At 37.0% G+C, this 26,054-nt stretch overlaps 1 protein-coding gene across 3 annotated transcripts in view; it reads left to right on the forward strand.

The window, feature by feature from the left end:
• LOC140162621 (integrin alpha-6-like) overlaps nt 1-26,054 on the forward strand; it is a 217,921-nt gene that overhangs the window by 136,909 nt on the left and 54,958 nt on the right. For all 3 annotated transcript variants that reach the window (XM_072185891.1, XM_072185890.1, XM_072185892.1), the window contains exons 2-4: nt 21,925-22,132; nt 23,263-23,454; nt 24,910-25,111. In XM_072185891.1, coding sequence (XP_072041992.1) covers nt 21,925-22,132; nt 23,263-23,454; nt 24,910-25,111 — 602 coding nt within the window. The remainder of the gene's footprint in view (nt 1-21,924; nt 22,133-23,262; nt 23,455-24,909; nt 25,112-26,054) is intronic.

A 26,054-nucleotide genomic window follows, 5' to 3' on the forward strand; every position in this document is an offset into this window, starting at 1 on the left:
TACCAAACACCAAATCACCCTGGCACCCACCCAAACCAGGAATAGATAAGCTCTCCCCATTACATGAAGTCTCTGATAAGAAACTCAAATAACGGGGATTTCTAATCCTATGGATCTCTTCTATTTCGGAGCTAACTATCATATGTGATGCGATCAAGCAAAATCAGTCGGAACTCGGAAATATTAAATTTTCAATTTCTTATAGGATAGTAAAAACATTTACAAAACTGCATTTTGGCAGAAAACCCCATTAACATTGAACAACCAATTCCAAAGATATGAGCAATTAAAGAGTTTCCAAAACAAGAGGAAACAAAAGGAAATATTACCTTTGTTTGGCTATATCTCAAAATCAATATTTGCGAGTTCCGACTGATTTTGCTTGATCGCATCACATATAAGTTAATTACTACGCGTTCCCAGGGGGGCCACTCATATAAAAAGTTGTAAGCATGCGTGTGAACAAAAAAAGCGCGGAATATGGGTGGTTTTTTACTGCTACATACACGGCCCGCACGGGCCCGTGTTAAAATCTCAAAATCATTGATTATAGCAAATAAGGGTGTCATTTTTGACACCATGTGTCCGTGCTAAGGGTAGTTAAATCTAATCACATTCCTATAGGCCTACACCTACAATCGTCATAATAAAATATACTGCCGTAATAATGCAGGCGATAATTATGTTGAATAATGATAACTGAGTAGGCCTAAGCCTACCAAATCCAGTTAGGAAGTATCCAATTAGAGTATAATAATAAAGGAAATAAGAAACCTTGAAAGTTGATGTCTTTTACTTTTTTCTTCAAAATTGATCATGCATCCTTGCTAAGGGTTAGATTTAATCCACTTGTAATTTTGTCCTTGTTAAGGGTATGGTTAACAAACCATTATCCTTGTTAAGGGTCATTTTGAAGACACAATGGTTGTCCTTGTTAAGGGTGCTTTTCTGAAGTGCATTCACACGCATGCTTACAACTTTTATATATGAGTGGCCCCCCTCCCTGGGTACGCGTTATCTCCGTTTATACGCACCATGTGCGAAATACGTGCACATACCTCTCGCAAGGATGCAGCACACACCGACATCGCCTCGTTAATAATTACATTATGCAGCAGAGACACTGAAATGAATACCCGGGATCGATACACATATTCAGACGATAAATCTTTGGATACCGGGATAGAAAATGATGAATATCTCCCGTAATTGATTTAGTCTGAAGAGGCCAGATTTTGTTCCTTGCACTTGAATATATGTGTTTAACGGATATGATAGTCGTTAGCTTGCGTCTTGAGAAAGAACCATTGCGTCTTGAACTCAAAAACTGACAAAAATCCGGGACAAAAATATTCTGAATTTATATGTGCCGAACTATAGTGCAGCGTAGGCTAGCAGCTGCTAGCTGTACTCACTCGTGCAAGCAGTCTAAAAGCATGACCATTGACCTCATCAATGGCGTATACATGCTCACTCACACACAGAGAGGTTAATTACCAGGCTGTTGTCAGTAACCTTAGTTGGATGTCCCTCATTATGCGTCTCAAAGGTGGCAAAACAAAATGGCCATGCGTGGCTGTGGATTCAACCTACCATGGCGATTTCTGCCATGACGATATCGGGGCGATGACACTGTACAGCATCAGAACCAAGACCCAACAAGGATGACAACTACATTTTTCTTTAAATTCATTGAAATAAACATTTGAAACTTCTGCATGTATACGACACAAAAAGGAGAACAATATGACCGAATCTTCAAGCACACCCATCCATATTACTGCTTTGTACTAATGAACCGGAATAGATGTTTTTACTTTATATAACCTACGGGAACGTTACACTCTTTTATGGGATAGAGAGACAAAATACCGATTTGGACCTTTATCAATTTTGCTGGTCAGGCTGGACGTTCTGCTACCCCCTTCACCCCATTCTCTCAGGGTTATGGTTACAGTTAACAGTTAGGGTTGGGGTTTAGGTAGGGTAGGTTTAAGGTTAAGGTTAGTGTTATGGTTACTGTTAGGGTTAGGGTCATTTATTCATTTATTCATTTATTCATTTATTCATTTATTCACTTATTTATTTATTCATTTATTCAGTCAGTCAGTCAGTCAGTCAGTCAGTCAGTCAGTCAGTCAGTCAGTCAGTCAGTCAGTCAGTCAGTCAGTCAGTTAGTTGATCGGACGCTTTTGTATCAGCGGCACACGTCTAAATTGGCAGTGCGTTCATATAAAAGACAATGGACATTACTAGTAGCCTACATTAAAACAACTCATTCCGCTGAGTGCACCAAATCCGCGTAACTTCGGAGTAAGCTACTAGTTTAGTAAGTTGGCGAGTATCTCGCATTTTGAGACTTCCAAATCGGCGTAAGTTACTAGACTAGTAAATTCTATTGTTATGTACTCGGCAACTTACTCTTCATCTTTTGCGGAGTAAGTTGGCGAGTATCTCAGAATTTCGTGACTTCCAAATGTGCGTAAGTTACTAAACTAGTAAAGTTACGCCAAGAGCTATTGTTATTTACTCGACAACGTACTCTTCATCGTTGGAGGAGTAAGTTACGAGTAAGCAAATTAATTCATAGATAGAGGAGAAAATCATTGATATTGATGAGATTTTGAAAGTAAATTATAGGATATTTTGCATTAGAGTGTATTCTGCGTGTGGAGCGTCTCGTATGCGGCACCGCAAACCTTTTGTGTAGGCCTACGGACGGAACATTTATTCTGGAAGGGAGAACAAGACAATATAGAAGGGGGTGATCATCGATAATTAGTATAACCGCTCTTCAATCAATCAATCAATCAATCAATCAATCAATCAATCAATCAATCAATCAATCAATCAATCAATCATTATTCATTCCCTGTGACGTGTCACATAATATAGTGATTAGCGAATGCATGTTGGATTCCATTTGTATCTTCAGTAGATAGCATAGTTATAGTAGGCCTACCGTTTAAATTTCACAATTGAGTCAAAGTCCCATTACTTTATGCGTTTATTTTATGCCTTACAAATTTATGACAAGGGACCGTTCACAAACACTTGTTAGGGGGCCTGATGCAAACAATTTCATTGCGAAATTTTTCGGGGGCCTTTTTGAGATCTCAAAAATTTCAGGGCCCCCCTTTTTGACATGAAAATTATGGGTCAACCCCCATAGAAAAGCATATAAACTCAATTTTCCCAGGACAATTTGTGGTCATTTTTTTTCAGCCCCCCGGAGGGTCAAAATATTTAAGGCCCCCTTTTTTGCATCAGGCCCCCCTAACAAGTGTTTGTGAACGGTCCCCAATTGTACTTTATATATACTACACTGAGTAATAATTGGAATCTATGCAAATATTTTCATATCTGGGGAAACATGTTTTCAAAACTCAAGATATCTTCTATCTCTAATATGGGCCTACATAAATTATCTTATATCAGGATCTCCCCAAGCTTCAGGAATTAGGAATAATTGCAAGTTTTGTGCCTGGATACAATCACAGAAATAAATTCTTTCCTCATGATAATCTCTTCTGATAACGGCCGATCCATATGCTATATCCCAATCCGACTGGCCCTGGATGGGATTTATTTTAAGTATATTTCCTGACCCTTGAGGAATTATATGCCCGTCTATCCTGTTGTTTATTCCATTGCCGGTTCTCCTGGTTCTCCTGGTTGCAGGGCTGCAAAATTACACACTATCAAAAAACGCTATATACCCTTCCCCATCTTACCCCTGGGCCATACCATCTGGTTAATGTTTGAATAGAGTAGGCCCACGATTGTCAGATATTTTGCCCACATTGAAAACAATTTTGCGACATTGTTACCAAATATCATTTTTAAAAAACTTGCGCTTTTTGTGATGTTTTAGAAAATACAAACCTACATACTAAAATTGGGGAGCCATTATTATACAAGAAGCCCCAAAATGAGACCCATATTTTGCGGCTTATTATCTATGACATACGGTCATTTGAACTGAGCACCAAGGTGGTCTTTGGGGGGTTGGTTTGCTAACCCCCCCCCAAGAAATTTCCAACCCCCTAAAACCAACCTCACAAAGAAAATGTTAACACCCTAAAACCAACCCCCTAAAATGTCACCCCCTTACCCCCAGTGTAAAATTGAAAATGGCCCTGTAAACACACAATTTTACCGTTATTTGGTCAAAATAAATTAATTTTGGCATAGAAAACAAAAAATATCACCTTAATTTTGGGTTAAAATGGTGTAGGCTTACAATTGAAATGAGCAATTATCACAATAACACATACCCACCAATTTTTTTTCTATCCCCTCCTACAACTGACCCTGATACGCGACTGAACACGTTAACTACTTTGACCCCGAAAGGATTTGTACAAAAAATACACAGCTGAGTCCCCCACCCCCGGCGTGTTACCCCTTCTGTCATGGTGTGACAAAATATAGGCCTACTACTACAAAGCACGCTAAATACACTGATGTGGTATTTTGTTTGTACCGGGGTATTTAGTGACATAACACTGCCTATTGTTGAAATTAAATAACAATTGACCGCGTGGTTAAAAACGTGATATTAAAGGTGCTGATTGTGATTTACTGCTCCATTAATGAAGATACTAGAGAAGTAGTTACTCGCCAGATACGCTTCAGCGCAAGTCCCAAAAATACTAGTTTAGTAAGATACGCGGCAGTTGCAGAGTAGTTACTAAAGAAGTAAGCTACTAAACTAGTAAGTTACGCGGATTTGGTGCACTCAGCGGATAGACTAGTAACTAGTATATAGTAACTAGTCTCAGTAGAAAACATATACTCGCACACCCATATCACACAGGGCATACCCTCACACAATATCAAACTTATGTAGGGCCTGTACAATACAACATTACAATTATAACTAATAGGCCTACAATCAAACATTATATATAATAATAGCACATGAGGGTCCCAGATTTGTAAACAAAATTTGTAAAAAAAAATAAACAGATTTCACTATAATATGGTTGGGTTGGCAATACTGTGATTTCTGCCGAAATCCCGGGATTTCGACGCAACACATGTCTGCTGTCTAAGCCCTCCTATCGCATTTGTTATCTGATTCGGCGGGGACCTAATTGGTGTCCTTGACCTGTAAGATAAGCACAATACGAACGACTGATAAGGATACTGGGGAAAATTATATTGTCAAAATTTATAATTGCAATATTGTTGGGGAAAATTAAATAATGTTGTTGAAGGGAAATTAAGTCCTGTTTTGGGGACAAAATAAATTATGGTTTGGGAAAATTAAAAGCGATATTTTTGGAAAATTAAAAAATGTTTGGGGGAAATTAAATCAGGTTGGGGGGGAAAATAAATTAAATCATGTTTGGGGGATATTAAATCGTGTCTGGGGATATTAAATCGTGTTTGGGGAAAAGAAATCGTGTTTGGGGGAAATTAACTCATGTTTGGGGGAAATTAAATCGTGTTTGGGGGAAATTAAATTAAATTAAATTAAATCCTGTTTGGGGGATATTAAATCGTGTTTGGTGGAAATTAAATCATGTTTGGGGGAAATTAAATCGTGTTTGGGGGAATTAAATCGTGTTTGGGGAAAATTAAATCATGTTTGGGGGAAATTAAATCCTGTTGGGGAAATTAATTCCTGTTGGGGAAATTAAAACGTGTTTGGGGAAATTAAATCGTGTTTGGGGAAATTAAATCGTGTTTGTGGGAAATTAAATCATGTTTTGGAGAAAATTAAATCGTGTTTGGGGAAAATTAAATCATGTTGGGGAAATTAAATCATGTTTGGGGGAAATTAAATCGTGTTTGAGGGAAATTAAATTGTGTTTGCTGGAAATTAAATTAAATCATGTTTGGGGAAAAATTAAATCATGTTTGGGGAAAATTAAATCATGTTTGGGGAAAATTAAATCATGTTTGGGGAAAATTAAATCATGTTTGGGGGAAATTAAATCCTGTTGGGGAAATTAATTCCTGTTGGGGAAATTAAAAGCGTGTTTGGGGAAAATTAAATCGTGTTTGGGGAAATTAATTCCTGTTGGGGAAATTAAATCGTGTTTGGGGAAATTAAATCGTGTTTGGGGAAATTAAATCGTGTTTGGGGGAAATTAAATCGTGTTTGGGGGAAATTAAATCGTGTTTTGGAGAAATTAAATCATAGTTGGGGGAAATGATAGCTGTCGAACACCGTAAAATTGTTCTAATTTATTAAATCCAGTTAAATTTTACACAGTTTGGCCTAAAATGTAGTGATGCCAACGCCCGCCTTAGGCGCACAATTGGGCTACTCGGCGATCACTTGCCGCTACTCAAAAAAGCATGCCGCTACTTGTCTAAAATTGGGCTACTTTTGTCAGTCTCAGGCCGCGGCAGTAATTTGATGTCTTTTCCTTTCAATTTAGCCGATTTAGAAAGATTTTGAGTCTTTGAAGCTCTAAATTGAAATTACAATTGGTTTTGTGACCATTTATTGATCGGTCAGTAACTTCCCAGTAAGAACCGGAAGTTTTAAACTCAAGTGCTTTTCCGCCCAATTGGGTGTTTTGCGTTCTAAATTGGGCTGCTTGAGTCAATGCGCCGCGCCTTGACGCTGAAAAGTTTTGGCAACACTGCGAAAATGTTGTTTGGAATTCTCAAAATTTTCCACACCTTTTGTGGATGAAAATGGTTGGATCTGGAATGATTTTAGTCGCTTGCCTCACCCCACCCAGGTGCAATGGGAAGCTGTTAGGGGTAGTCACAGTCGTTGTACTGATGGACCCTGTGCCACTTGTTGGCAGCAAACTGGTTCCGACATATTCTAATGACAGCGGAATAAATGTAAAGCGCTTTGAGGCTGTTTACGGCATTAAAGTGCTATATAAATATCTACATTTATTTTTTATTATTTATTTTTAGTATTTGGTTGGAATTCCAAAATCTTCCACAGTGGGGGTGTGATTCTCAAATGGAACAGCTTATACTGAGTGCCCAGGTAAAGGTTGTTGTCCAGCTCTTATATCAGGAGACAAGTAAATCAATAGCAATTTGGCCCTTTAATTAACAAAAATTCAGCCTCAAACAAATCAGTGAACAAATCTTTCAACAATTAGCAATTTTGTTTCCAAATAACTATTGAATCCAGCTACTTGGGTTGAACTTGTGAAAGGTCAAAGTATAAATGTAAATATAGCAAAAATGACCATCTAATATATATTCCAGTAAATCAATACCATTTGAACACATCAATTACTCAACAAAAACTCACTTTTCATAAAGTAGTGATCAAAATCCTAATGTCATCAAGCAATTTGCAATAGCAAAAAGGCTGAATTATCAAAGCTCCCGAAATCATTTTATGGAGCAAAATGATCATGTAGACAATATTAATCAACAATAATTTGAATCCTAATTGTCCAATTTTAAACTAATTGGTAATAAAAATGCTTGCTAAATTTGACCACAAAAAAAACTCACTATCCACAAAGCTATAATCAAAATCCTTCAACATTTTGCAATTTCGTTTGTAAATTTGTAAGGCTAAAAAAAGAATTGTTATGTCTCAAAGCGCCTGTGCACGTTTTTTTTTTAGCGTTTTTCAGCTGAAACGGCAAATTCATTTTTTAGGGGTTTTTTTATAGTTTTTTGCCATAAAATCATGAAATTTTGATGAGACAAATTTTGAAGAAAAGTTACTTGATTCAATACTTGCATTGTTTAGATATAAAACAATTGATATTTGTACTTTAGTTGTGTAAATCAACCACAAATTTATGCTGTGTACTTTTGAGCACTCGAAAATGAAAATTCAAAATATAGCCTAAAAAAATCTTTAAAAAATAAAAAAACATAAAAACACACATTCAGCATTCATTTTTGCGCATTTTTAGCCTTAGCAGCGTTCACTAATCACAGACTGTGGACTCTAATGTAATAATAATCAAGCAAAAAATGACCATTTCTGAGACAAGTAAATCAATAACAATTTGACCCATTAATCAGCAGAAACTCATTTTCCAATTGACTAGGTCCAATCTCATTAAATAAACCATCTATTAAATAATTGAACTTGTACCCGACACTGAAACATGCTCATCTACTGGGGCAAGGTTCATTATCTCAATATCTTTGTACATTCATATAATGACCTTTGAATGTGATGGGTACTAAAACTCATACTCCAAAACTTGGGGTCAAATTATGAGATATGATTGATGAATTAAGATAAATGAACTAAGTCATTTTAGATGATGTCATTTATACTCATAAATGAGATAGGCTGGTGGATGACTGGATGATCTAAGTTTAGCCAACTGGTCAAAGTATGGAGTAGGAATAAGCAGCGTTCGAAATTTTAGTTGTCCGTTCGCCCGGGACAACTAAAAAAGTCGCCGGACAACCAAGAATGCTGATTCGGTTGTCCACCGGACAACCATAAATCTGTAGCCTTTGTCACCATTGTAGGTCTACAGACAACCAAAAACTTGAGACGGACAACCAGAAATTTTAATACCATTTATTTTTCCTTAATTCGAACACTGGGAATAAGGGTTACTGTAGGCAGTGCATAAATCACCCAATTGGGCTGTTTACAGAATTCTATAAGGCAATATGACCATGCAAGTCTTGCATGGAAGGATGGTTTTGTAGTATGTATAGGCTATACAATATTGGGCTGTGTCACTTTGCTGATTTCCCCAGTAAGTACAAGTGCCCTGCCCTTTCCCTGATGTGAAAGGCCTATAGGACCTACAAATGAGAAGTTCAAGATCCGAGGCCGGTGAGTCTATCTATGGGAATGATTGAGTGGCCAAAGATCAATCCAATCTTGCACTGCCCATCCCCGATCACCAATGCAATGGGAATATTGGTTTGGGAGTTTGCTGTATGCATTATATTTGGCTAACTATATGTGGCATGTGTAAGTTTTTGATATCCCCATCACCCATGCAATAAGACAATATTGTTTGGGATTAAATTGGGCTGCCTATGCCATGACTGAGGTTTTGTGATTTCCCCAGTAGTATTAGGACATATTTATCTATCATCAGATAGGTCATTTAAACTCAGGCTCTGCCCTTTACTTCCCTGTACATATGGGAATCAATGCCCAAAGACCCCACCCTGCCACAAGTACCCCTTCCCCATCACCCATGCAATGAAGATTGGTTTGGGATTGCATATCAAAACCTTTCTATGTGAAAAGTAACATGTTTTTTACCCAAAATAATATTCACTATACAATGAAAAGCGAGCATGACCTTGATCAACGCGAGCTCTGTGGAGTCATGCTAAAAATAGATCGTGTAACCTGAGCGAAAAAAAAACGTAGCCTCACGCAAAGTCTACGCTTGGTCGCATTTCACTGTAATGTGAATTATGCTGTGGCATATTGGCTGTGACTAAGACTAGCGGACCCAGCGACGACCCGGCGAGTTATCGAAGGGACTGGAATTACCTTCTGATTTAGGGGTACCCATAGTTTTTTGTATGCTGCGACACCAAATTTAGGTCTATCATAACAATTTTTAGATGACCATTAGGGAAAATGTCTATACAGTCGATAAACCCGAGGACATTTTTAATAACGTACACACTTAAAACTACGGGGTCAAAAAATGACCCAAACGGGGTCATTTTTGACCCCAGCATAGTTATCAACTAAACACCATACCACTAACGGGGTCATTTTGACCCCATTGGTATTGCAATGACTACGTGTTTGGGTCAAATAGTAACCCCATTGGGGTCAAAATATTACCACATTTCGGGGTCAAATGAAATGACCCTTCAAAAGGGTTGCCTTATTGGGTTACTTAATGACCTCATTTCGGGGTCAAATGAAATGACCCATTTGAAAGGGTTGTTTTATAGGGTTACTCAATAACCACATTTAGGGGTTGTTTGGATTTTTAGTAGGCCTATGGTCATGCTGGTCCCACCAGGACATAAGTGTGTTTCTGCACAGAGAAAGCATTACATAAACAGCAAACTGCAAAATGCATCTGTGTATCACACTCACACACACAGTCAGTCATCGCCTATGACAGTTCACGTATTATAAGCTTACATGATATAAGCTTATAACAACTGCAGCCAAGACACCAGCCACGACAGCATGAAATTGGAATGAATCTGCGTGCATAGACAAGAGTCTATGCATCCTTGCAGTCGCACTTTTCAACTAACTTCTCATATTCCATCATGCAGACAAGCACACACGACAATCCGCTGAGCTGCACAATCAGAACAAATATGGCGCTGATGTGACCACGTGAGCCGATGCACACCGTGTGTGCAAATAGTTCAAATGCAAGTCATTATAAAGTTGACAAATTGTGTAACTTCGGTCAAAAAATTAGTTTTATTTATTAATCAACAAACATTAATTGCAGCTCATGTTTAAACTCATTTATGAATTGAGATTTTCAAAGCGGAAGATTGAAACTGATATCAATGCGCGACGGTATCGGCAAAATGAACACTTAAGTTTTTGACCACGTTCGTCGTGGCTAAAATGACCTCGTGAATGTGGTCAAATTAAAACAGTACAACCCCCTTGAAGGGTCAAAACAACCCCAAACGTGGTCAATTCAAAATGACCACGGAAAATATAACCCCGTAGTTTTTAGTGTGTAGCGCTATTTCGTAGAGTGACTGTGGGAACAGGGCAGGTTTGACACAAAAACACAGAAAAACTTGATTGCACGCAGGAAGGAAACCAAATATAGTGAAAAGACAGAATAAATAAAAATTCACGGCGGGTTCATGGAAGCACCTACAGCTTCAAAAAAATAATTTTAGGGATAAGGAATATCTCACGGTCATATAGACTTGGACGCAAAAATTCTGCGTTCACTAGTTCGAATTTGACGGCGATTTAAAGAAAAATTGGGCCATTTTAAACCAGTTTTCTATTGCGTTTTGTATAGCACAAGTCTGCCGTGGATTCACTGATTCTGAAATGTTACTAAAGGTTTTGATATGAATTGGGGTGCCTATGCCATGACTGAGGTTTTATGATTTCCCCAGCGGTAAAGAGGACAGTATTTATCTATCATCAGACAGGTCATTTAAACTCAGGCTCTGCCCTTTACTTCCCTATACATATGGGAATCAATGCCCAAAGACCCCACCCTGCCACAAGTAACCCCTTCCCCACCACCCATGCAATGAATATTGGTTTGGGCTGCCTATGCCATATGAGGTTTTATGATTCCCCAGCGGTAAAGAGGACAGTATTTCTCTATCATCAGACAGGTCATTTAAACTCAGGCTCTACCCTTTACTTCCCTATACATATGGGAATCAATGCCCAAAGACCCCACCCTGCCACAAGTTACCCCTTCCCCATCACCCATGCAATAGGAAAATTGGTTTGGGATTGATGCCATGATTGAGGTTTTGTGATTCCTCAGCGGTAAAGAGGACAGTATTTATCTATCATCATACATATGGGAATCAATGCCCAAACATCGCCCTACCCAGCCACAAGTTACCCCTTCCCCATCACCCATGCAATAGTAAAATTGGTTTGGGATTGAGTTGGGTTGCCTATGTCATGACTGAGGTTGTGTGATTTCCCCAGCGGTAAGAGGACAGTATTTCTCTATCATCAGACAGGTCATTTAAACTCAGGCTCTGCCCTTTACTTCCCTATGCATATGGGAATCAATGCACAAATTACTCCACCCCACCACAAGTTACCCCTCCCCCATCACCTATGCCGGGCACCCATGCAATATGAAAATTGGTTTGGGATTGGATTGGGCTGCCTATCTACCAGCTGACTGAGGTTTTGTGATTTCCCCAGCGGTAAAGAGGACAGTATTTCTCTGGTATTTCTCTATCAACAGACAGGTCATTTAAACTCAGGCTCTGCCCTTTACTTCCCTCATTCATATGGGAATCAATGCCCAAAGATCACCTCACCCCACCACACATTACCCCTTCCCCATCACCTATGCAAGCTTATGCAATAGGAAAATTGGTTTGGGATTGAATTGGGCTGCCTATGTCATGACTGAGGTTGTGTGATTTCCCCAGCGGTAAAGAGGACAGTATTTCTCTGGTATTTCTCTATCAACAGACAGGTCATTTAAACTCAGGCTCTGCCCTTTACTTCCCTATACATATGGGAATCAATGCACAAAGATTGCTTACTTAACCTTTTAAGTAAGAGTCCAATACACCGGATCAAAATAGTCTCATTCCAGATTCCAAGTTCGTTAACCTCTATTTAACAATCAAAGCTCAAAATTTGACCTCAAGTTGTAGAGTATGAGTTTTTGTACTCAACACATGCAAAGTTCATGCTATGAATGTACAAACATATTGGAGGTTATGAACTGTGTAAAAAAGGTGAGTTTGTCAGATCCTGGTATATGAAGCTGAGTAAACATCAAGGAATCAATAGACAGTGATTTAGCCAGGGGGACCATCACCCCCTGACAGAAAGGCAGACATTTATCCAACAGAGGGGTGCAAATGGGGGTAGTATGTGGTGATTACATAATTTTTCCCCAATTCCAGAATAAGGATCTATTTTTGCTGAGTATCTGCATCTCCAAAACAACAAAATTTAAAGCATCATAGCATATATCATCCTTGTTAGCAAGTATCAAAATTGTAAATTCAATTTTCACATATTTCATAACACATCAGTGCATCTTTTGCATTAACCTATATAGCTTTCCTCCCTAGATACGTGATCACTCCAGTGGCATAGATTTCTATTTGACATGGGGGGGGGGTGGGATTGGAAAAAAGTCTTGAAGTATAGTGAATCCAGTGCCTTTTGGCGACAAAATAAGCTAAGGGTACAAATGCACGCGAAGCGCACAAGAAATTTTGCCATATTGAAGCAAAATTGGTGAATGGTTCAAAAGGGGAGTAAATTTGTGTGAAGTGCACAAAATTTGGCACTTTTGGGGCTATGATAGCCAAACATGAGGTTAATTTGGTCAGAAACCCACGTATATGCTGAATTTATAATTGAAGTTGAAAATGTGGTATGATAAATAATATATTAGTGACACCAGGAAATGCAAAAACAAATTTAACATTTCCTTTGGTTGTATCTAAAACTTGCACTTGTTTCACTTGATCACTACACACTGTGAGCCTATATGGGCTATTCTAGTTGAAATCTATACACATATGAGACATGACCTAAAATCTTCCACACAGGGAGAGACTCCATTTGAAATTCACACTCCCTGTGTGGGAGATTAAGGTCATATTTTCCATAGGGGGTGTATGGGTTTCAAGTAGAATAGCCATTATTTCAATAAATCTACTTCTTCTGGTTCAGTTGTAATCAAAATTGGTAATACAATCTGAGATATTAATATATAACTTAATATATAGCTGCTGCACCTGCCTTGATTAAGGATATAAACTTGAAAGATGTAGCAATATTTCTGATTTACTGTCATTTTATAGCTAACATCTGCAGAAAAAGCTGGTAAAGGTGAGGGATTTAAAATGAAAAAGTAAAGTGCACAATAAGGATAACAGAAAATAGGACAATTATTTGTAGTGTAGCATTTTTCTTTTATTGTTGTGTATTTTGTTGAACATTCTTGAAGGAGTTTAGATCACATTTTTTATTTTCTTAAATGATGAATTTGTCCTGCTCATTTAGAAGTGCATGTGTGCATTCGCTGATTTTTGCTTCACGTCCAGTGTGTAAAAGACCTTCATGGCTGGAAATTTGCCAAAACATATTTTGTCTGTTCAGACCAAATTTCACCCCACCTCAGACTATCGTTAAAATTGGTGTATAAAGTAATTTGTGAAAATGGAGCATTAGAAACAACCTGCAAATTGGGGATCTTTGGCCCTGCCCCTTGAACATGTTGAAATGTTTCCCATCAGTGCACCACTCTGTACATCCCATTTCTGCATTGTTTCAAAAAACTTTTAAAAATTAGAAAAAATAATAATTGTAAATTTTCATGACCATATTTAGTATCAGCTTAAAAATGCATTTAAATGAGTACAAACAAGCCTAGTATTGGTGCAGTGATTCTTGAGATAGCTCTTGATATTTTGAGAAAATATCTCAAAACTTGGGACTTATAATGTTGAAGGCTATGGCTAGCATGCAGAGCATTAACACATTTGTGATGCGATCAAGCAAAATCAGTTGGAACTCGGAAATATTGATTTTGAGATATAGCCATACAAAGGAAGTATTTCCTTTTGTTTCCTTTTGTTTTTGAAACTCTTTAATTGCTCATATCTTTGGAACTGGTTGTTCAATTTCAATGGGGTTTTCTGCAAAATTGAGATTTGTAAATGCTCTTTACTATCCTATAAGAAACTGAAAATTCAATATTTCCGAGTTCCGACTGATTTTGCTTGATCGCATCACATTTACACTCTCTCATCCTCTCATTTGAGCAAAAGTTCTTCATCCAGGCTTCTTAAAGGGCCAATTTCATCCGGGTGATCCCTTTGACAATCAACTAAATTACATGATCATGATCATGATGTAGTAAGATTATGTGAATGTACTTTCCAAGCTTGTGTTTTGACATTTGATACTTTATGTTTGAACATGTTTGAACACTGCAACCTATACACCTATGTCCTGGGCAAAATAATGTAACAAAAAAGATATGAATTTTGAGGAAATGATCTGGAGAAATGATAGAGACAAAGTCATGTTACTTTTATAATGGAAGACAAGAGATGAGAAAAAGGTCTGTGCTATTAAGCAGAATTTTCATAAATATAGTACAACACACTGGATTTTTTAAAAAAAGATCATAACTTAGATGATGTTTTGATTTTGAAATCCAAATTTTGATGTACATGCATGTATATATCTCGTATATGAACAGAACTCTTCATCAAATTCAAGTTTGAGACGACGATAATCTTGCCCAAATATTGTTGCAATTCTGTGCTATTTCTTCCTTCCTCCTCAATATTATTGGAACTCATTATATCCCATATACCTATGTTATTCTGAATTCATAATGTGTTATTTTCTGCAACATTGGGCTATTTCAGTTGAAATCCATACCCCACCCCCTATGGAAGACATGACCTTAGTCTCCCACGCAGGGAGTGTGAATTTCAAACAGGAATACCTAAATGGGTGTCTCCATTTGAAATCTACACTCCCTGTGTGAGAGATTAAGATCATGTCTTCCACAGGGTGTATAAATTTCAACTGGAGTAGCCATTTTTTGTGCATAATTCAAAGACCAAAATATTTGCACTTATAGGCCTATAAGGGTGCATGAGAAAAATGCTCCTGCAGTACCCGCAGGGTCTGGGGTATATGAAAACACGCCAAGACTGTTTAAACTGAAATCATGACTGCCAAAATGATGTAAAATGATGGAGATGACAAAATGCGGTAGTAAGATTCCCCACTCCTTAATAATACAACAAGAAACATTCTCCAGCAGTGATCTTTGCTGTACTGAAATGGGTCAAAATAAATGTCAGTAAGAGTTGAAAATGAAGCATGAAGTCACAACAATATTTGCTAGAGATTAAGGTCTAAAACCAGAAGTTTTTTCACCTTGTTGGAGTAGTGTTACTTGACTCACAATATATACAGAGGCCTATACATTTCCGGTTTGTTTTTGCTGCAGCTTAAAGCCTATCATTTACAAGAAGTGCAATGTACCTAAATTAAAGGTGTAGTGTGTAGTTTGATTTGAGAAAACCAGGCACTTAACATTTATTTTCTTGTAACCCATTTTTTGCTTATTTTATTCATATTAATGTGTATACTGATGGGGGGGGGGGGTCTATCCCCTGAAAGGGGGGAGAGTAGGACATTAAAAATTAAAATGATATAGAGTTGTGGATCCAGGGAGCTCAAGGTGTGCTAGCTCTTACGCATTTATTATAAAATTATATGTGAACATTTTGTGTTTCCTTAAGCCTAAAGTTAAGGCCTTCAGTTTTTTTTTTCAACCAAAATAAAACATTGAGTGGATCCCCCTTTCAAAATCCTGGATCTTCCCCTTTGATATTATGTACATGTTATACACAGTGGTGGCACCAGGAATATTTTTGGGGGGCAAAGTGAATTTCAGTGGGGGGGCAAAATCAACAAAAACAACATCCATAAAAAGTAAAAGTAATTTTGGGTTTTAAATGGGGGTAAACAGGGGGAAGGAGTGCTTGGGGGATTCCTTGTACAAGAGATTAGGAGTGGACAGGGAGGGATAGTGGAAACTGGGTGTTATGAAAATATACACACATGGAAGATGAGGCCTTTTTTTGTCAAATTACACTCTTTTTGAAACAAGTTCATCCTGGACACAGTACATGTGGATCTTTTGTAAATTGTCAAAATTGCCTCCTTTGGCTGGATTTTATTAGATTGAAACCTAATATGCTGGGTATTTTCCTGCACTTTTTTTTGGAAAAAATTGGTCAAATTAGGCTACAGTACTGGTACATAGTTGTATATTCAGGATTATTGTGAAGCACAATATTTTAGTTGTATAAATTTTTCTGAAATTTTGCAGCTTTGAGCAGTTTCGCTTTTTGCATTATTCACAATTGCAAAATCTACACATTAAACTTGTCACAAATATTTTCACTGGCTTTTAAATTTGCGGATTTGAAATCAACTGTGAAAATAAGAATCTTATAAATAGTCCTCCTAATTCCCCTGAATGCAATATAAACTTTGAAATAGATTTGAACTCTGTATCAACCATAGCAATTACTAGCAGCATTGTCCACATCTAAAGCCTAGCCATAGGGTAACATAATTGATCTAGTTTGGATGAAGCGATTTTAACCCTTAGTGGCAGGTGGATCATCAACCTGTTGTAACTATTATAAACTATTATGTATGAAAAAGGTGTGTTTAAAAGATGCATCTAAGACTTGTTTTGGTTATGGTTCTTTTCATAATAAGCCCTAAAAGATTGGTCTCAGTACTAAAAGTAACCCATAAAACCAGGGCCGGAGTGAGCATGGCGAGGTTGAAAATATATTATGATATAGGGATGGCCGGCCATCAAGAAATGGGGCAGCCAAAATAAGGTTTTTTGTCCAAATAGTTATAATGTTATTTATAAAGATATATAACACATTACACAACAATTGGGCATGGCACTGCAGTCTGCTAAGAACAAAAAAATCCAAAATGGCTCTTCATATGTCCTACCAGAAGAACCCTTGATGGTTCTTAATAAAAAGAATGAACGAAGGATCTTTGGTCACTCTGAGGAACCTTTTGTGGTTCTCTAAAACTCTACATAATACATAACCTATAATGATTTTACAAATAATTCTTCCTGCTGGACACGTAAGAAACTCTTTTAGAACTTTTTTAGAGTGTAGCTTACGAAGGATTAAAAATATCCAATAATGTTATTTTTTATCGTCATTATGGTTCACATGACGGGACACTTGCAATGGACACACGCCAGGCAGCAAGATAACTAGTATATTATTAGTCTTGTGGCTCTTATGATATTACAAGCAACTTCTAATTTGATTTTTGCTGATGAGGAAAACTTTTGTGAGGCCTTGATATGCAGTGTATAGGATTATAATAAGGGAAAATCTGTTGGCATTTTAGCGTTAATATGGTTCACTTGATGCGACAAAAATTATCAAAAATATAAAATTTTAATAATTTGTCATAAAATTTATATTATTTATTTATATTTCAAAAATCAAAATTATTTAATATCAGAAGGACATTTCTCATATTCAGAATGCAATTCGATATGTCTGATGTACTCTCAGCTCCCACAAACAATTTAATACTGTGCAAATGTTAATATCCAAATCCTCAAGCTATAAATACAGCTGATACAGGTGAATTGTCCATATGACTTCTGACCTGGAAATAGAGGTGTATAGTATAGGCCATATATAAAATAGTATAGGCATAAGAAAGACCCCCCTCCCTTTAGAGCTTATGGAACTGGAAGGCTAGCAGCGAGGGGCTCCCCCCCCCACCCCCCCCCCCCCCACCCCAATAATGTAGGTGTGGGGGCTCAAATACCTTTCCAGGTGAAGTAAAAAAAACTGTGAGCAGATACCGGAAAAATGCCAGGTTTTACCCATTTTTGCCAAATTTTCTGAACCCCCTTGCCTGGACATCTCTGCAGAACAAAATCTTCCAGAGCCACTAGTGTTGTATGTTTCTGTTGGCCCTTAAATTGCACTTTAAACATTAAATGTTAGCTATGATGAGGACTAATGATGAATCTGTATCATCATAGCCTGTAAAGAAGGTCAATATAACTTATCCCTTTACACATTACAAGACAGGTGTATCAAGGTATTTTTGGAGTGTGAGTTGTGAGCGTGACACAAACCCCAAAATGCCATGAGCGTAAATCGATGGGAACAGTCTTCAGAACGGTCTTCTCCTAATAAAACTGTTCATGTTCAGCAAACACTATCCAGTAGGGCTTGTGCTGGACCATCTTAAGCATATAAAGGCTTCATAAGGTGTAACCCTTTACAAGACACCCTTAAGCTAACAAAAATAGGTGCAACAAGGGAACCATCTTCTCTCAATGTTATTATTGCTACTGCACCTGTAACCTAAGAGGTTAATTCTTTCTACTCCTATAGGTACTATGCACCCCACACAAAAAAATCCAAAATTTGTCATTTTTACCCCAAAATGATAGACTTTTCCCAAGAACCACTGAACCAATACTAGGCTTGTTTGTACTCATTTCAATGCATTTTTCATGCTGATTCCAAATATGGCTGTAAAAATGAAAATTTTTGAAATTTTTGAAATATTTAAAAAAAACTTGAACTGTTGATTATGTTGGGATGTCCGCAATGAAAAGGTTAGGTAAAGCTATTCTTGTAGATTTGTACCTTCCAATTTTGAAGGTATTTTGTTGTTCGTTTTGTGTGGCCCATTTGTACACTGTCAATACTAATGCGTTGATGTGCAAAGTTGTTAACAACTTTCGACTGTACACTCCCATGTACAATCAAATCGTTCTTTTTAGAATTTGTCCTTTTCCATTGAAGGTCTTTGCCTTTTCTTACTGTTGGTAAAATATGCTAAATAGTTGGTAATTGGAGTCGTCAAATGTCAAAAGTGAGAAAAGTGCAAATTTATTTCAGTAAACTCTGCAGTGGTCTGTAGTGGTTCACAACAGTTGAATTTACAGTCAAACCATTCTATGGGCCATTGTGAACACATATTTTTACTTCTAATATCAAAATGGCCAGTGCAATTTACCTCAAAACTTGGGAATCTTTGGCAATGTGAGGTACAAAACACAATATAAACATATCTGATTTTTACCTTAAATTTATTTTGAGATAGAGCTACTTTAGTATGGAACCTTTAGCTTCAAAACAAGACCTTGTTAATGGTGGTTTTAGTATGTTCCTCGAACACTAACGTTTTCCCACCAACTAAAACCACCGGATCACCAAAATAAACTTGCACTTTTTTCTTCTCTTTAGACACCTCATTTTAAGTGAAAATGGTAATGCATTTGGAAGTATTAGCTCTAGTTAGGATCATGAGAGCAGTTGGGCAAAATGTGACCTGTCATGTCAAAAGGAGACACTTTTGGGCAGGATCGTAAATGGAAAAATAGCCAAAAATCTGCCCGGGTGATTTTTTCACAATTTGAGTTTTTTGCGAATTTGTGATGTTATCAATGTTAAAATAGTTTCAGACCGGAATATAACTGGCATCTTGTATTTTTTGAGACATTTTTCAAGGTAATTCCTACTCCCAACATTGTCAATAATATTTTTAAAGGCCGATATCTCAATTTCAAATTTTTTAATACCATAACTTACGAACTCGATATCTTCGCTTAAAGGAATGTCGGATTTCATTGGGGAAAACAGCCTTGTGGAGCAAAATATCTCTATAGTTAAGATGTAAAAACCTGAAAATTGATAACCTGCCCAAGTGACATGACACGTCACAAATATGTGACGTGATCAAGCAAATCAGTCTGAAGAGAATTTGTTAACTTGATTCAATGAAAGTCACATTACTATCATCTATTGTTAGAAAATTACTAAAAGTTTAGTCATCACAAAAACAAAGGAATTACATAAGAAATACTGACACATTTTCTCCCCATATCTACAAACTAGAATGTCTGATTTCCAACTGATTTTGCTTGATCAAATCACATATTATTTTCAGAAGAAGTCTCCGACAGATCCTATAAAGGCAATCATTTATACTTGATTTCAACCTGTACAAATTGCTCAATGACCTTGTCAGAGCTTGTCCAGCAATATAAATATCAACTGGTATATGACCATTAATACCTAATAGAACCAAAAAATCAAAAACCTTAAACACAACAAAAGGGAAATATGACTAACGAGGTTCATTCAACTAAAATCATTTCTAGTTGATTTGAAGTGTGAACAAATTGTCATGATTGTAGTTCACAATGCAAATAATTGTACATGACGTAAATTGTTTCCCCAATCCTGGTTCTGCCAGTGTTCAAAATTTCAAATTATTTCGCATATAGGACAAGTCAGTTTTGAAATTCATCCAATCTTATAACCTAGTGAATAATTTAAATCTCTTTATGCAGGTGTTGACTACAGTTCCAATTTTTTTTATTTCAAAATTGTACATTTTCATGTCTAGATTTTGAATCGGCATGAAAAATGTATCAAAATGAGTACAAACAAGCCTACTATTGGTTCTGTGGCTCTTGAGATAGCTCTTGATATTTTGAGAAAATATCTCAACATTTGGACTTTTTATGTTAAAGTGCATGCTAGCATGTAAATCATTAATACCATTCTCATGTCATGGTGGCATCTTCTGATGTTAAACAAAACAAAAAAGACAAGAGATATAGAAAACTTGGTTCTCTATACTGAAATTCTATACGATATGAGCAATTTGGGGTCGATTTCATATTGAATGATAACACACATAGGCATATGTTTGAATGTCATGACCTTATCTTTACTGTCTAGAATTCATTTTTGTATCTGATCGTAATAAGTGGTTTGCTACATGCAACTATTTTAACAAGTTGATTGTTAGCTCTAGACTGACTGTCGGATAATAAATGATCTATACTGTCATATTTTGGTACCAATGTATACTAAGTAGTTACTATACTCCCTGTTACAGGTTGCTCTCCAGTAAGGTTCAATATACTAAAATGTTTGTGTTTCCATTGTGTAGGCCTGGAAGTACAGAAAAACTTTTTTGGTGACTTTATTTATAACCGAACTGAAACTCACTAAAGCTCACTATGAAAAACACTGTGCATGCATGGATTTCAGGTGATGCGATGGGGCATGGGGGGGGGAATTCACCCAGTCAGAATTCGTACCCCCCCTGTTGGCCCCAGTAAAACCAAAAATGTCCCCCCCCCCTGAAATTTACTTTTCCCCAGTGCCCTCCCCCCCCCCCAAAAAAAAAAAAAAGAAATTCCTGCCACCGCCACTACACCTCAAAAGGTTTAGGATATGGGATTGGAATTAGATGCCAGATTTGTCTAAGGGTTAAGAAAACCTACAATATATCCAGTGTAAACAACAGAGGGCTCAAACATACTTCACTGACTCATCAGAAAAATGTCATATGACAAAAAATCTTATCAAAGGCAGTGTATAATGCTCCTCTATTCAAAACTTTTCAATCCCCTCCATATGGCATCACTATTAGTGTGTAGTAGATGTAGGGAACTTATACAACTTTCGATTGTTTTTTAAAGATCTTACAATTATGCAATATTATCAGTGGAAAAGAAAGGGACCTACCTTTGTAATACAGCATTAATTGTTTGATTATGTAAAATGTAGTCATCTGAGTGACCAATTAAAACACAGCTTCTAAATATTTAAGCTCAATCCTCTTCAGCTGTGCAATTGATGTTCCTGATTGGCTCAATTAATCATATATAGCCTTATTTTAACCAATCAGAAAATAGTTTTCATGAGGTTAATGGAATCTTCTTGTTCTTTTCATTTCAGAATGCTGGTTGGAGCTCCCAAATTCGACACACCAGAACAAGGCTTAAAAAAACCAGCTGGCGCAGTTTTCAAATGTCCACTGTCATCCAACACAGATGATTGCGAACGTGTAATAAATGATGTCACAGGGAATATAGGAAACGAAGATAAGAGTGATCAGTGGCTGGGAGTAAGAGTAGATAGCCAAGGAGCAGGAGGCTTTGTTGGAGTAAGTACTCTTTTCTCTTTTCTCCCCATCCCTGGCAGACTTTATTGGAAAGTTATAAACTTTTTATATGGCAATGGAAGCTCAAATTTCAACCGAAGTATGAGTAGTTTTAACACTTTCAGTGGGAGAAATTAATGAAGAAAAATATATCCATTTACCTTAATTAAATGCCCATTAAGTGATTTGTTCATTTTCTAAAATCCCAGGGAAATCGTAAAAATCACCAAAATTCTGTTTTTTGTACTAATATGCAGTAAGGCCAAGAAAAAAATAGTTTACATGCCATCAAATGAATTTTAACAATTGGGTCGGTCGGTCGGGATTTCTTTTTTTTTAATTACTAGCAAACTCTACTGTTTGTATAAAAGGCTCAAAATATGAAAAATAAGACAATTTTGGTGTCAAAAGGAATCAACTAACATTACAAAACAACTAAAATGTTGAAGAAATACATTTTTTTACATCCCATCAGAATGCAAAAATTTGAAAAGAAATAAAAAAGCTTTTTCAGGAATTTCCAAAAATAGGGTCGGTATTCTTTTGTACAGTAAATAGGAAAAAAAACTTTTTCAGGAATTTCGAAAATTAGGGTCGGTCGGTTGAGGGCATGCAAACATCTTTTGTTTTTGCCTAAGCAAAAGAATTTAGGTACTGGTTAATATGTTCACCCCTGTATATCCTAAACAATGACAGATATGTCAAAAATAAAACAAGCAGCCAATACCTGTAGTCTTCAGCTCTGATTTAAGACTTTATTTGTTGAAATTGGTTGAGATTTAAAGAAACAGTGATCTAAAACCTAAGGAAGTTGCACTTTTGTTATCAATGAAAGCACAAAGTTAGTTTTAATGGCCTAATCAATGGAAAGCACGGTGCTAGTTCTCTTTTTCAAGAATGCTTTGTGTATATACAAATCAATAGGGTATGCAATGGATAAACTGCATCTTTTGAATTTGTTTTTGGATCGTCATGTCTTTATTTCTCGAATGATTTCAATAATAAATCCTAGCCAATTCCATTTAAAAACATACTCCCTCTGTAAAATGCTTTCCTTAAACTTCCACAGGGGTATGGCAGATTTTCAAAATGGAATAGCACACATTTGTTAATAATGTGATTTTATTTTTCAGGTATGTGCACATCGGTATAAGGAAGTATCGGATTCAGAGATTAGTGGTCTGGGAAAGTGTTGGCAGTTGAATAACGATTTGACAGGTTATGCTGCTATTGGCAGCCATGAATGGAAACCGTGTGCCGGAAAAACCACAGGCAAACGTTTCTATGGTTACTGCCAGGCTGGAACCGGATTGCATATGGTGCCGGTAAGTTAGACCAGGGGTAGATTTCACTTAAAAATTTTTAACCCTTCGTAACTCAAGTAATCGTTCGTAAAGTTTCGAATACCCAATACTAGACGTAACTTTACGAAGGGTCTCTGTAGTAAATCATTATTACTTACGAAGGATACCATTCGTATAAGTTCAGTGAAATGGAACTTACGACTCGTTGTAAGGTACGAATGATTTTGGGATTTACGAAGCTTTGTAAGGGACATTGATTGCAATGGGCTATTCCAATTGAAATTCTTACACCCCCTGTGGAAGACATGACCGTTATCTTATAGGGAGTGTGAATTTCAAATGGAGTTACCTAAATGGGTGACTCCATTTGACATCTACACTCCCTGTGTGGGAGATTAAGGTCATGACTTCCATAAGGGGTGGATGGATTTCAACTGGAATAGCCCATTTAATGGGAATGGAAACTGAAATCAAATCTGATTTAATCCGTCATATGATGAAGGCGATGGTGATGATGAAAATGATGATTATATGACAGACAGGGCTGTCGCCAGGGGGGTGAGGGAGTGCAACACCCCCTGGCGATTGATAAAAGGGGAATAGAGAAAGAAAGGAAATTAAAGGGAGAGAAAGAGAGGGGGGAGGAAGAGGGAGTAAGGGATGTACCTTAAGGGATCCAAAATGAGCGTTTATATATCGACAGTATTTTTTGTGGGACATGAGAGCACCTCAGACCTATCGAATTGCATTCTGAATACGAAGCATGTCTTTCTGATATCAAATAATTTTCATTTTTTGAAAATTACAATATAATACAAATTTTATGACAAATTATAAAAATTTGATATTTTTCAATTTTTGATATATAACAGTCCTCGGTAAATTATATAAATCTAATGACATATTCTTAAAGTGTATGTAGCAGGGAGGAAAAGCCGACGGTCAATTGAAAATTTTGACCTTTCATATTGAAGATATGGATTTTTTTCCCAAAAAGACCTAATTTTTTTTGTGTTTTGGGAAAAAAAATCCATATCTTCAATACTGAAAGGTCAAAATTTTCAATTGATCGTCGGCTTTTCATCCCACCTACATGCACTTTAAGTATAAATCATCAGATTTATAAAGTTTACTTTAAGTACTGTTAAATATCAAAAATATCAATTTTTAATGATTTGCCATAAAATGTGTATTAAATTGCGAATTTCAAAAATCAAAATTATTTGATATCAGAATGACATTCTTCGTATTCAGAATGCAATTCGATATGTCTGATGTGCTCTAATGTCCCACAATAAATACTGTCCAAACGTTCATACCCCAGCCCTTAATGGGCACATAAAAAAGCAACAAAATAATGATGATGTCAAACATGCTGATGATGATAATAATGATAATGACTATGCGATAACAATGACCCCTTTTCATATCACCATCTTCTATAACTTTTTGCTCTGCTCACTTTTTTTTACACAGGAATCCAAAGCCTCAGGAAACTGGTGGTTAGCAGGCACTCCTGGTAAAGGTGACTGGCGTGGTGGTTTCTTTGGTATCACTGATTTAGATGAAGATACATTAGATTACTTTAATTTAAACTCTGCCCTTGTTGATGTTATTGACGAAAAAACTGCACAAAAAAATCTGGATTCGCTTGGAGTCAATTTAAATAGCTACCTAGGTGAGTAAAAAGTATGTGTTCGGCATAGGCGTAGATCCGGGGGGGATAAACCCCCCCAATATTTTGCCAGGGGGATGGTCCATACAATCATCCCCCCAATGTTGATGCCTGTATGTGGGTTTCTGACCCAATTAACCTCATATTTGGCCATTTTAGCCCCAAAAGTGCAATTTTTTTGCGCTTCGCACAAATTCAATCCTTTTTGGACCATATTTCAACAGTACCTTCAAAATGGCAAAATTTGTACCATCAGCTTATTATGTCGCCAACTTGGGCTGAATTCACTATACTTCTAGAAATTTTTTACAACCCCAACCCCCCAGTGTCAATAAGAAATCTACGCCACTGGTGCTCGGAATATAATACAGCATGTATCTCGAAAAATGAGCTATTCCATTTGAAATCCATACACCCCCTATGGAAGACATGACCTTAATCTGCAACACAGGGAGTGTGAATTTCAAATGGAGTCACCCATTCAGTGTTGTCTGCTACATGTACAAAAGGGGTACTCCAGTTGAAATTCATACACCCCCTATGGAAGACATGACCTGAATCTTCCACACAGGGAGTGTGAATTTCTAATGGAGTCACCCATTCAGTGTCGTCTGCTTCGAAATGGGTTACTCCATTTGAAATCCATACACCCCCTATGGAAGACATGATCTTAATATCCCACAGCTTGCCACACAGGGGGTGTGAATTTCAAATGGGGTTACCTGAATAGGTGGCTCAACCTCAAATCTACACCCCCTGTGTGGCAGATTAAGGTTATGTTTGTCCATAGTGGGTGTATGGGTTTCAACTGGAATTGCCTAATGTTACAATCCGAAGCAAAAAAATATTAATTTTAAAACAAAGCTGTAAATCACACAGAAAAATTGTGACTTGATGGACAACATGTTACACACACATATACTACCAACAGACCATTCGCAACCAG

This window comes from Amphiura filiformis, chromosome 10 (genome assembly GCF_039555335.1).
Source record: "Amphiura filiformis chromosome 10, Afil_fr2py, whole genome shotgun sequence".
Classification (NCBI taxonomy): Eukaryota; Metazoa; Echinodermata; class Ophiuroidea; order Amphilepidida; family Amphiuridae; genus Amphiura; species Amphiura filiformis.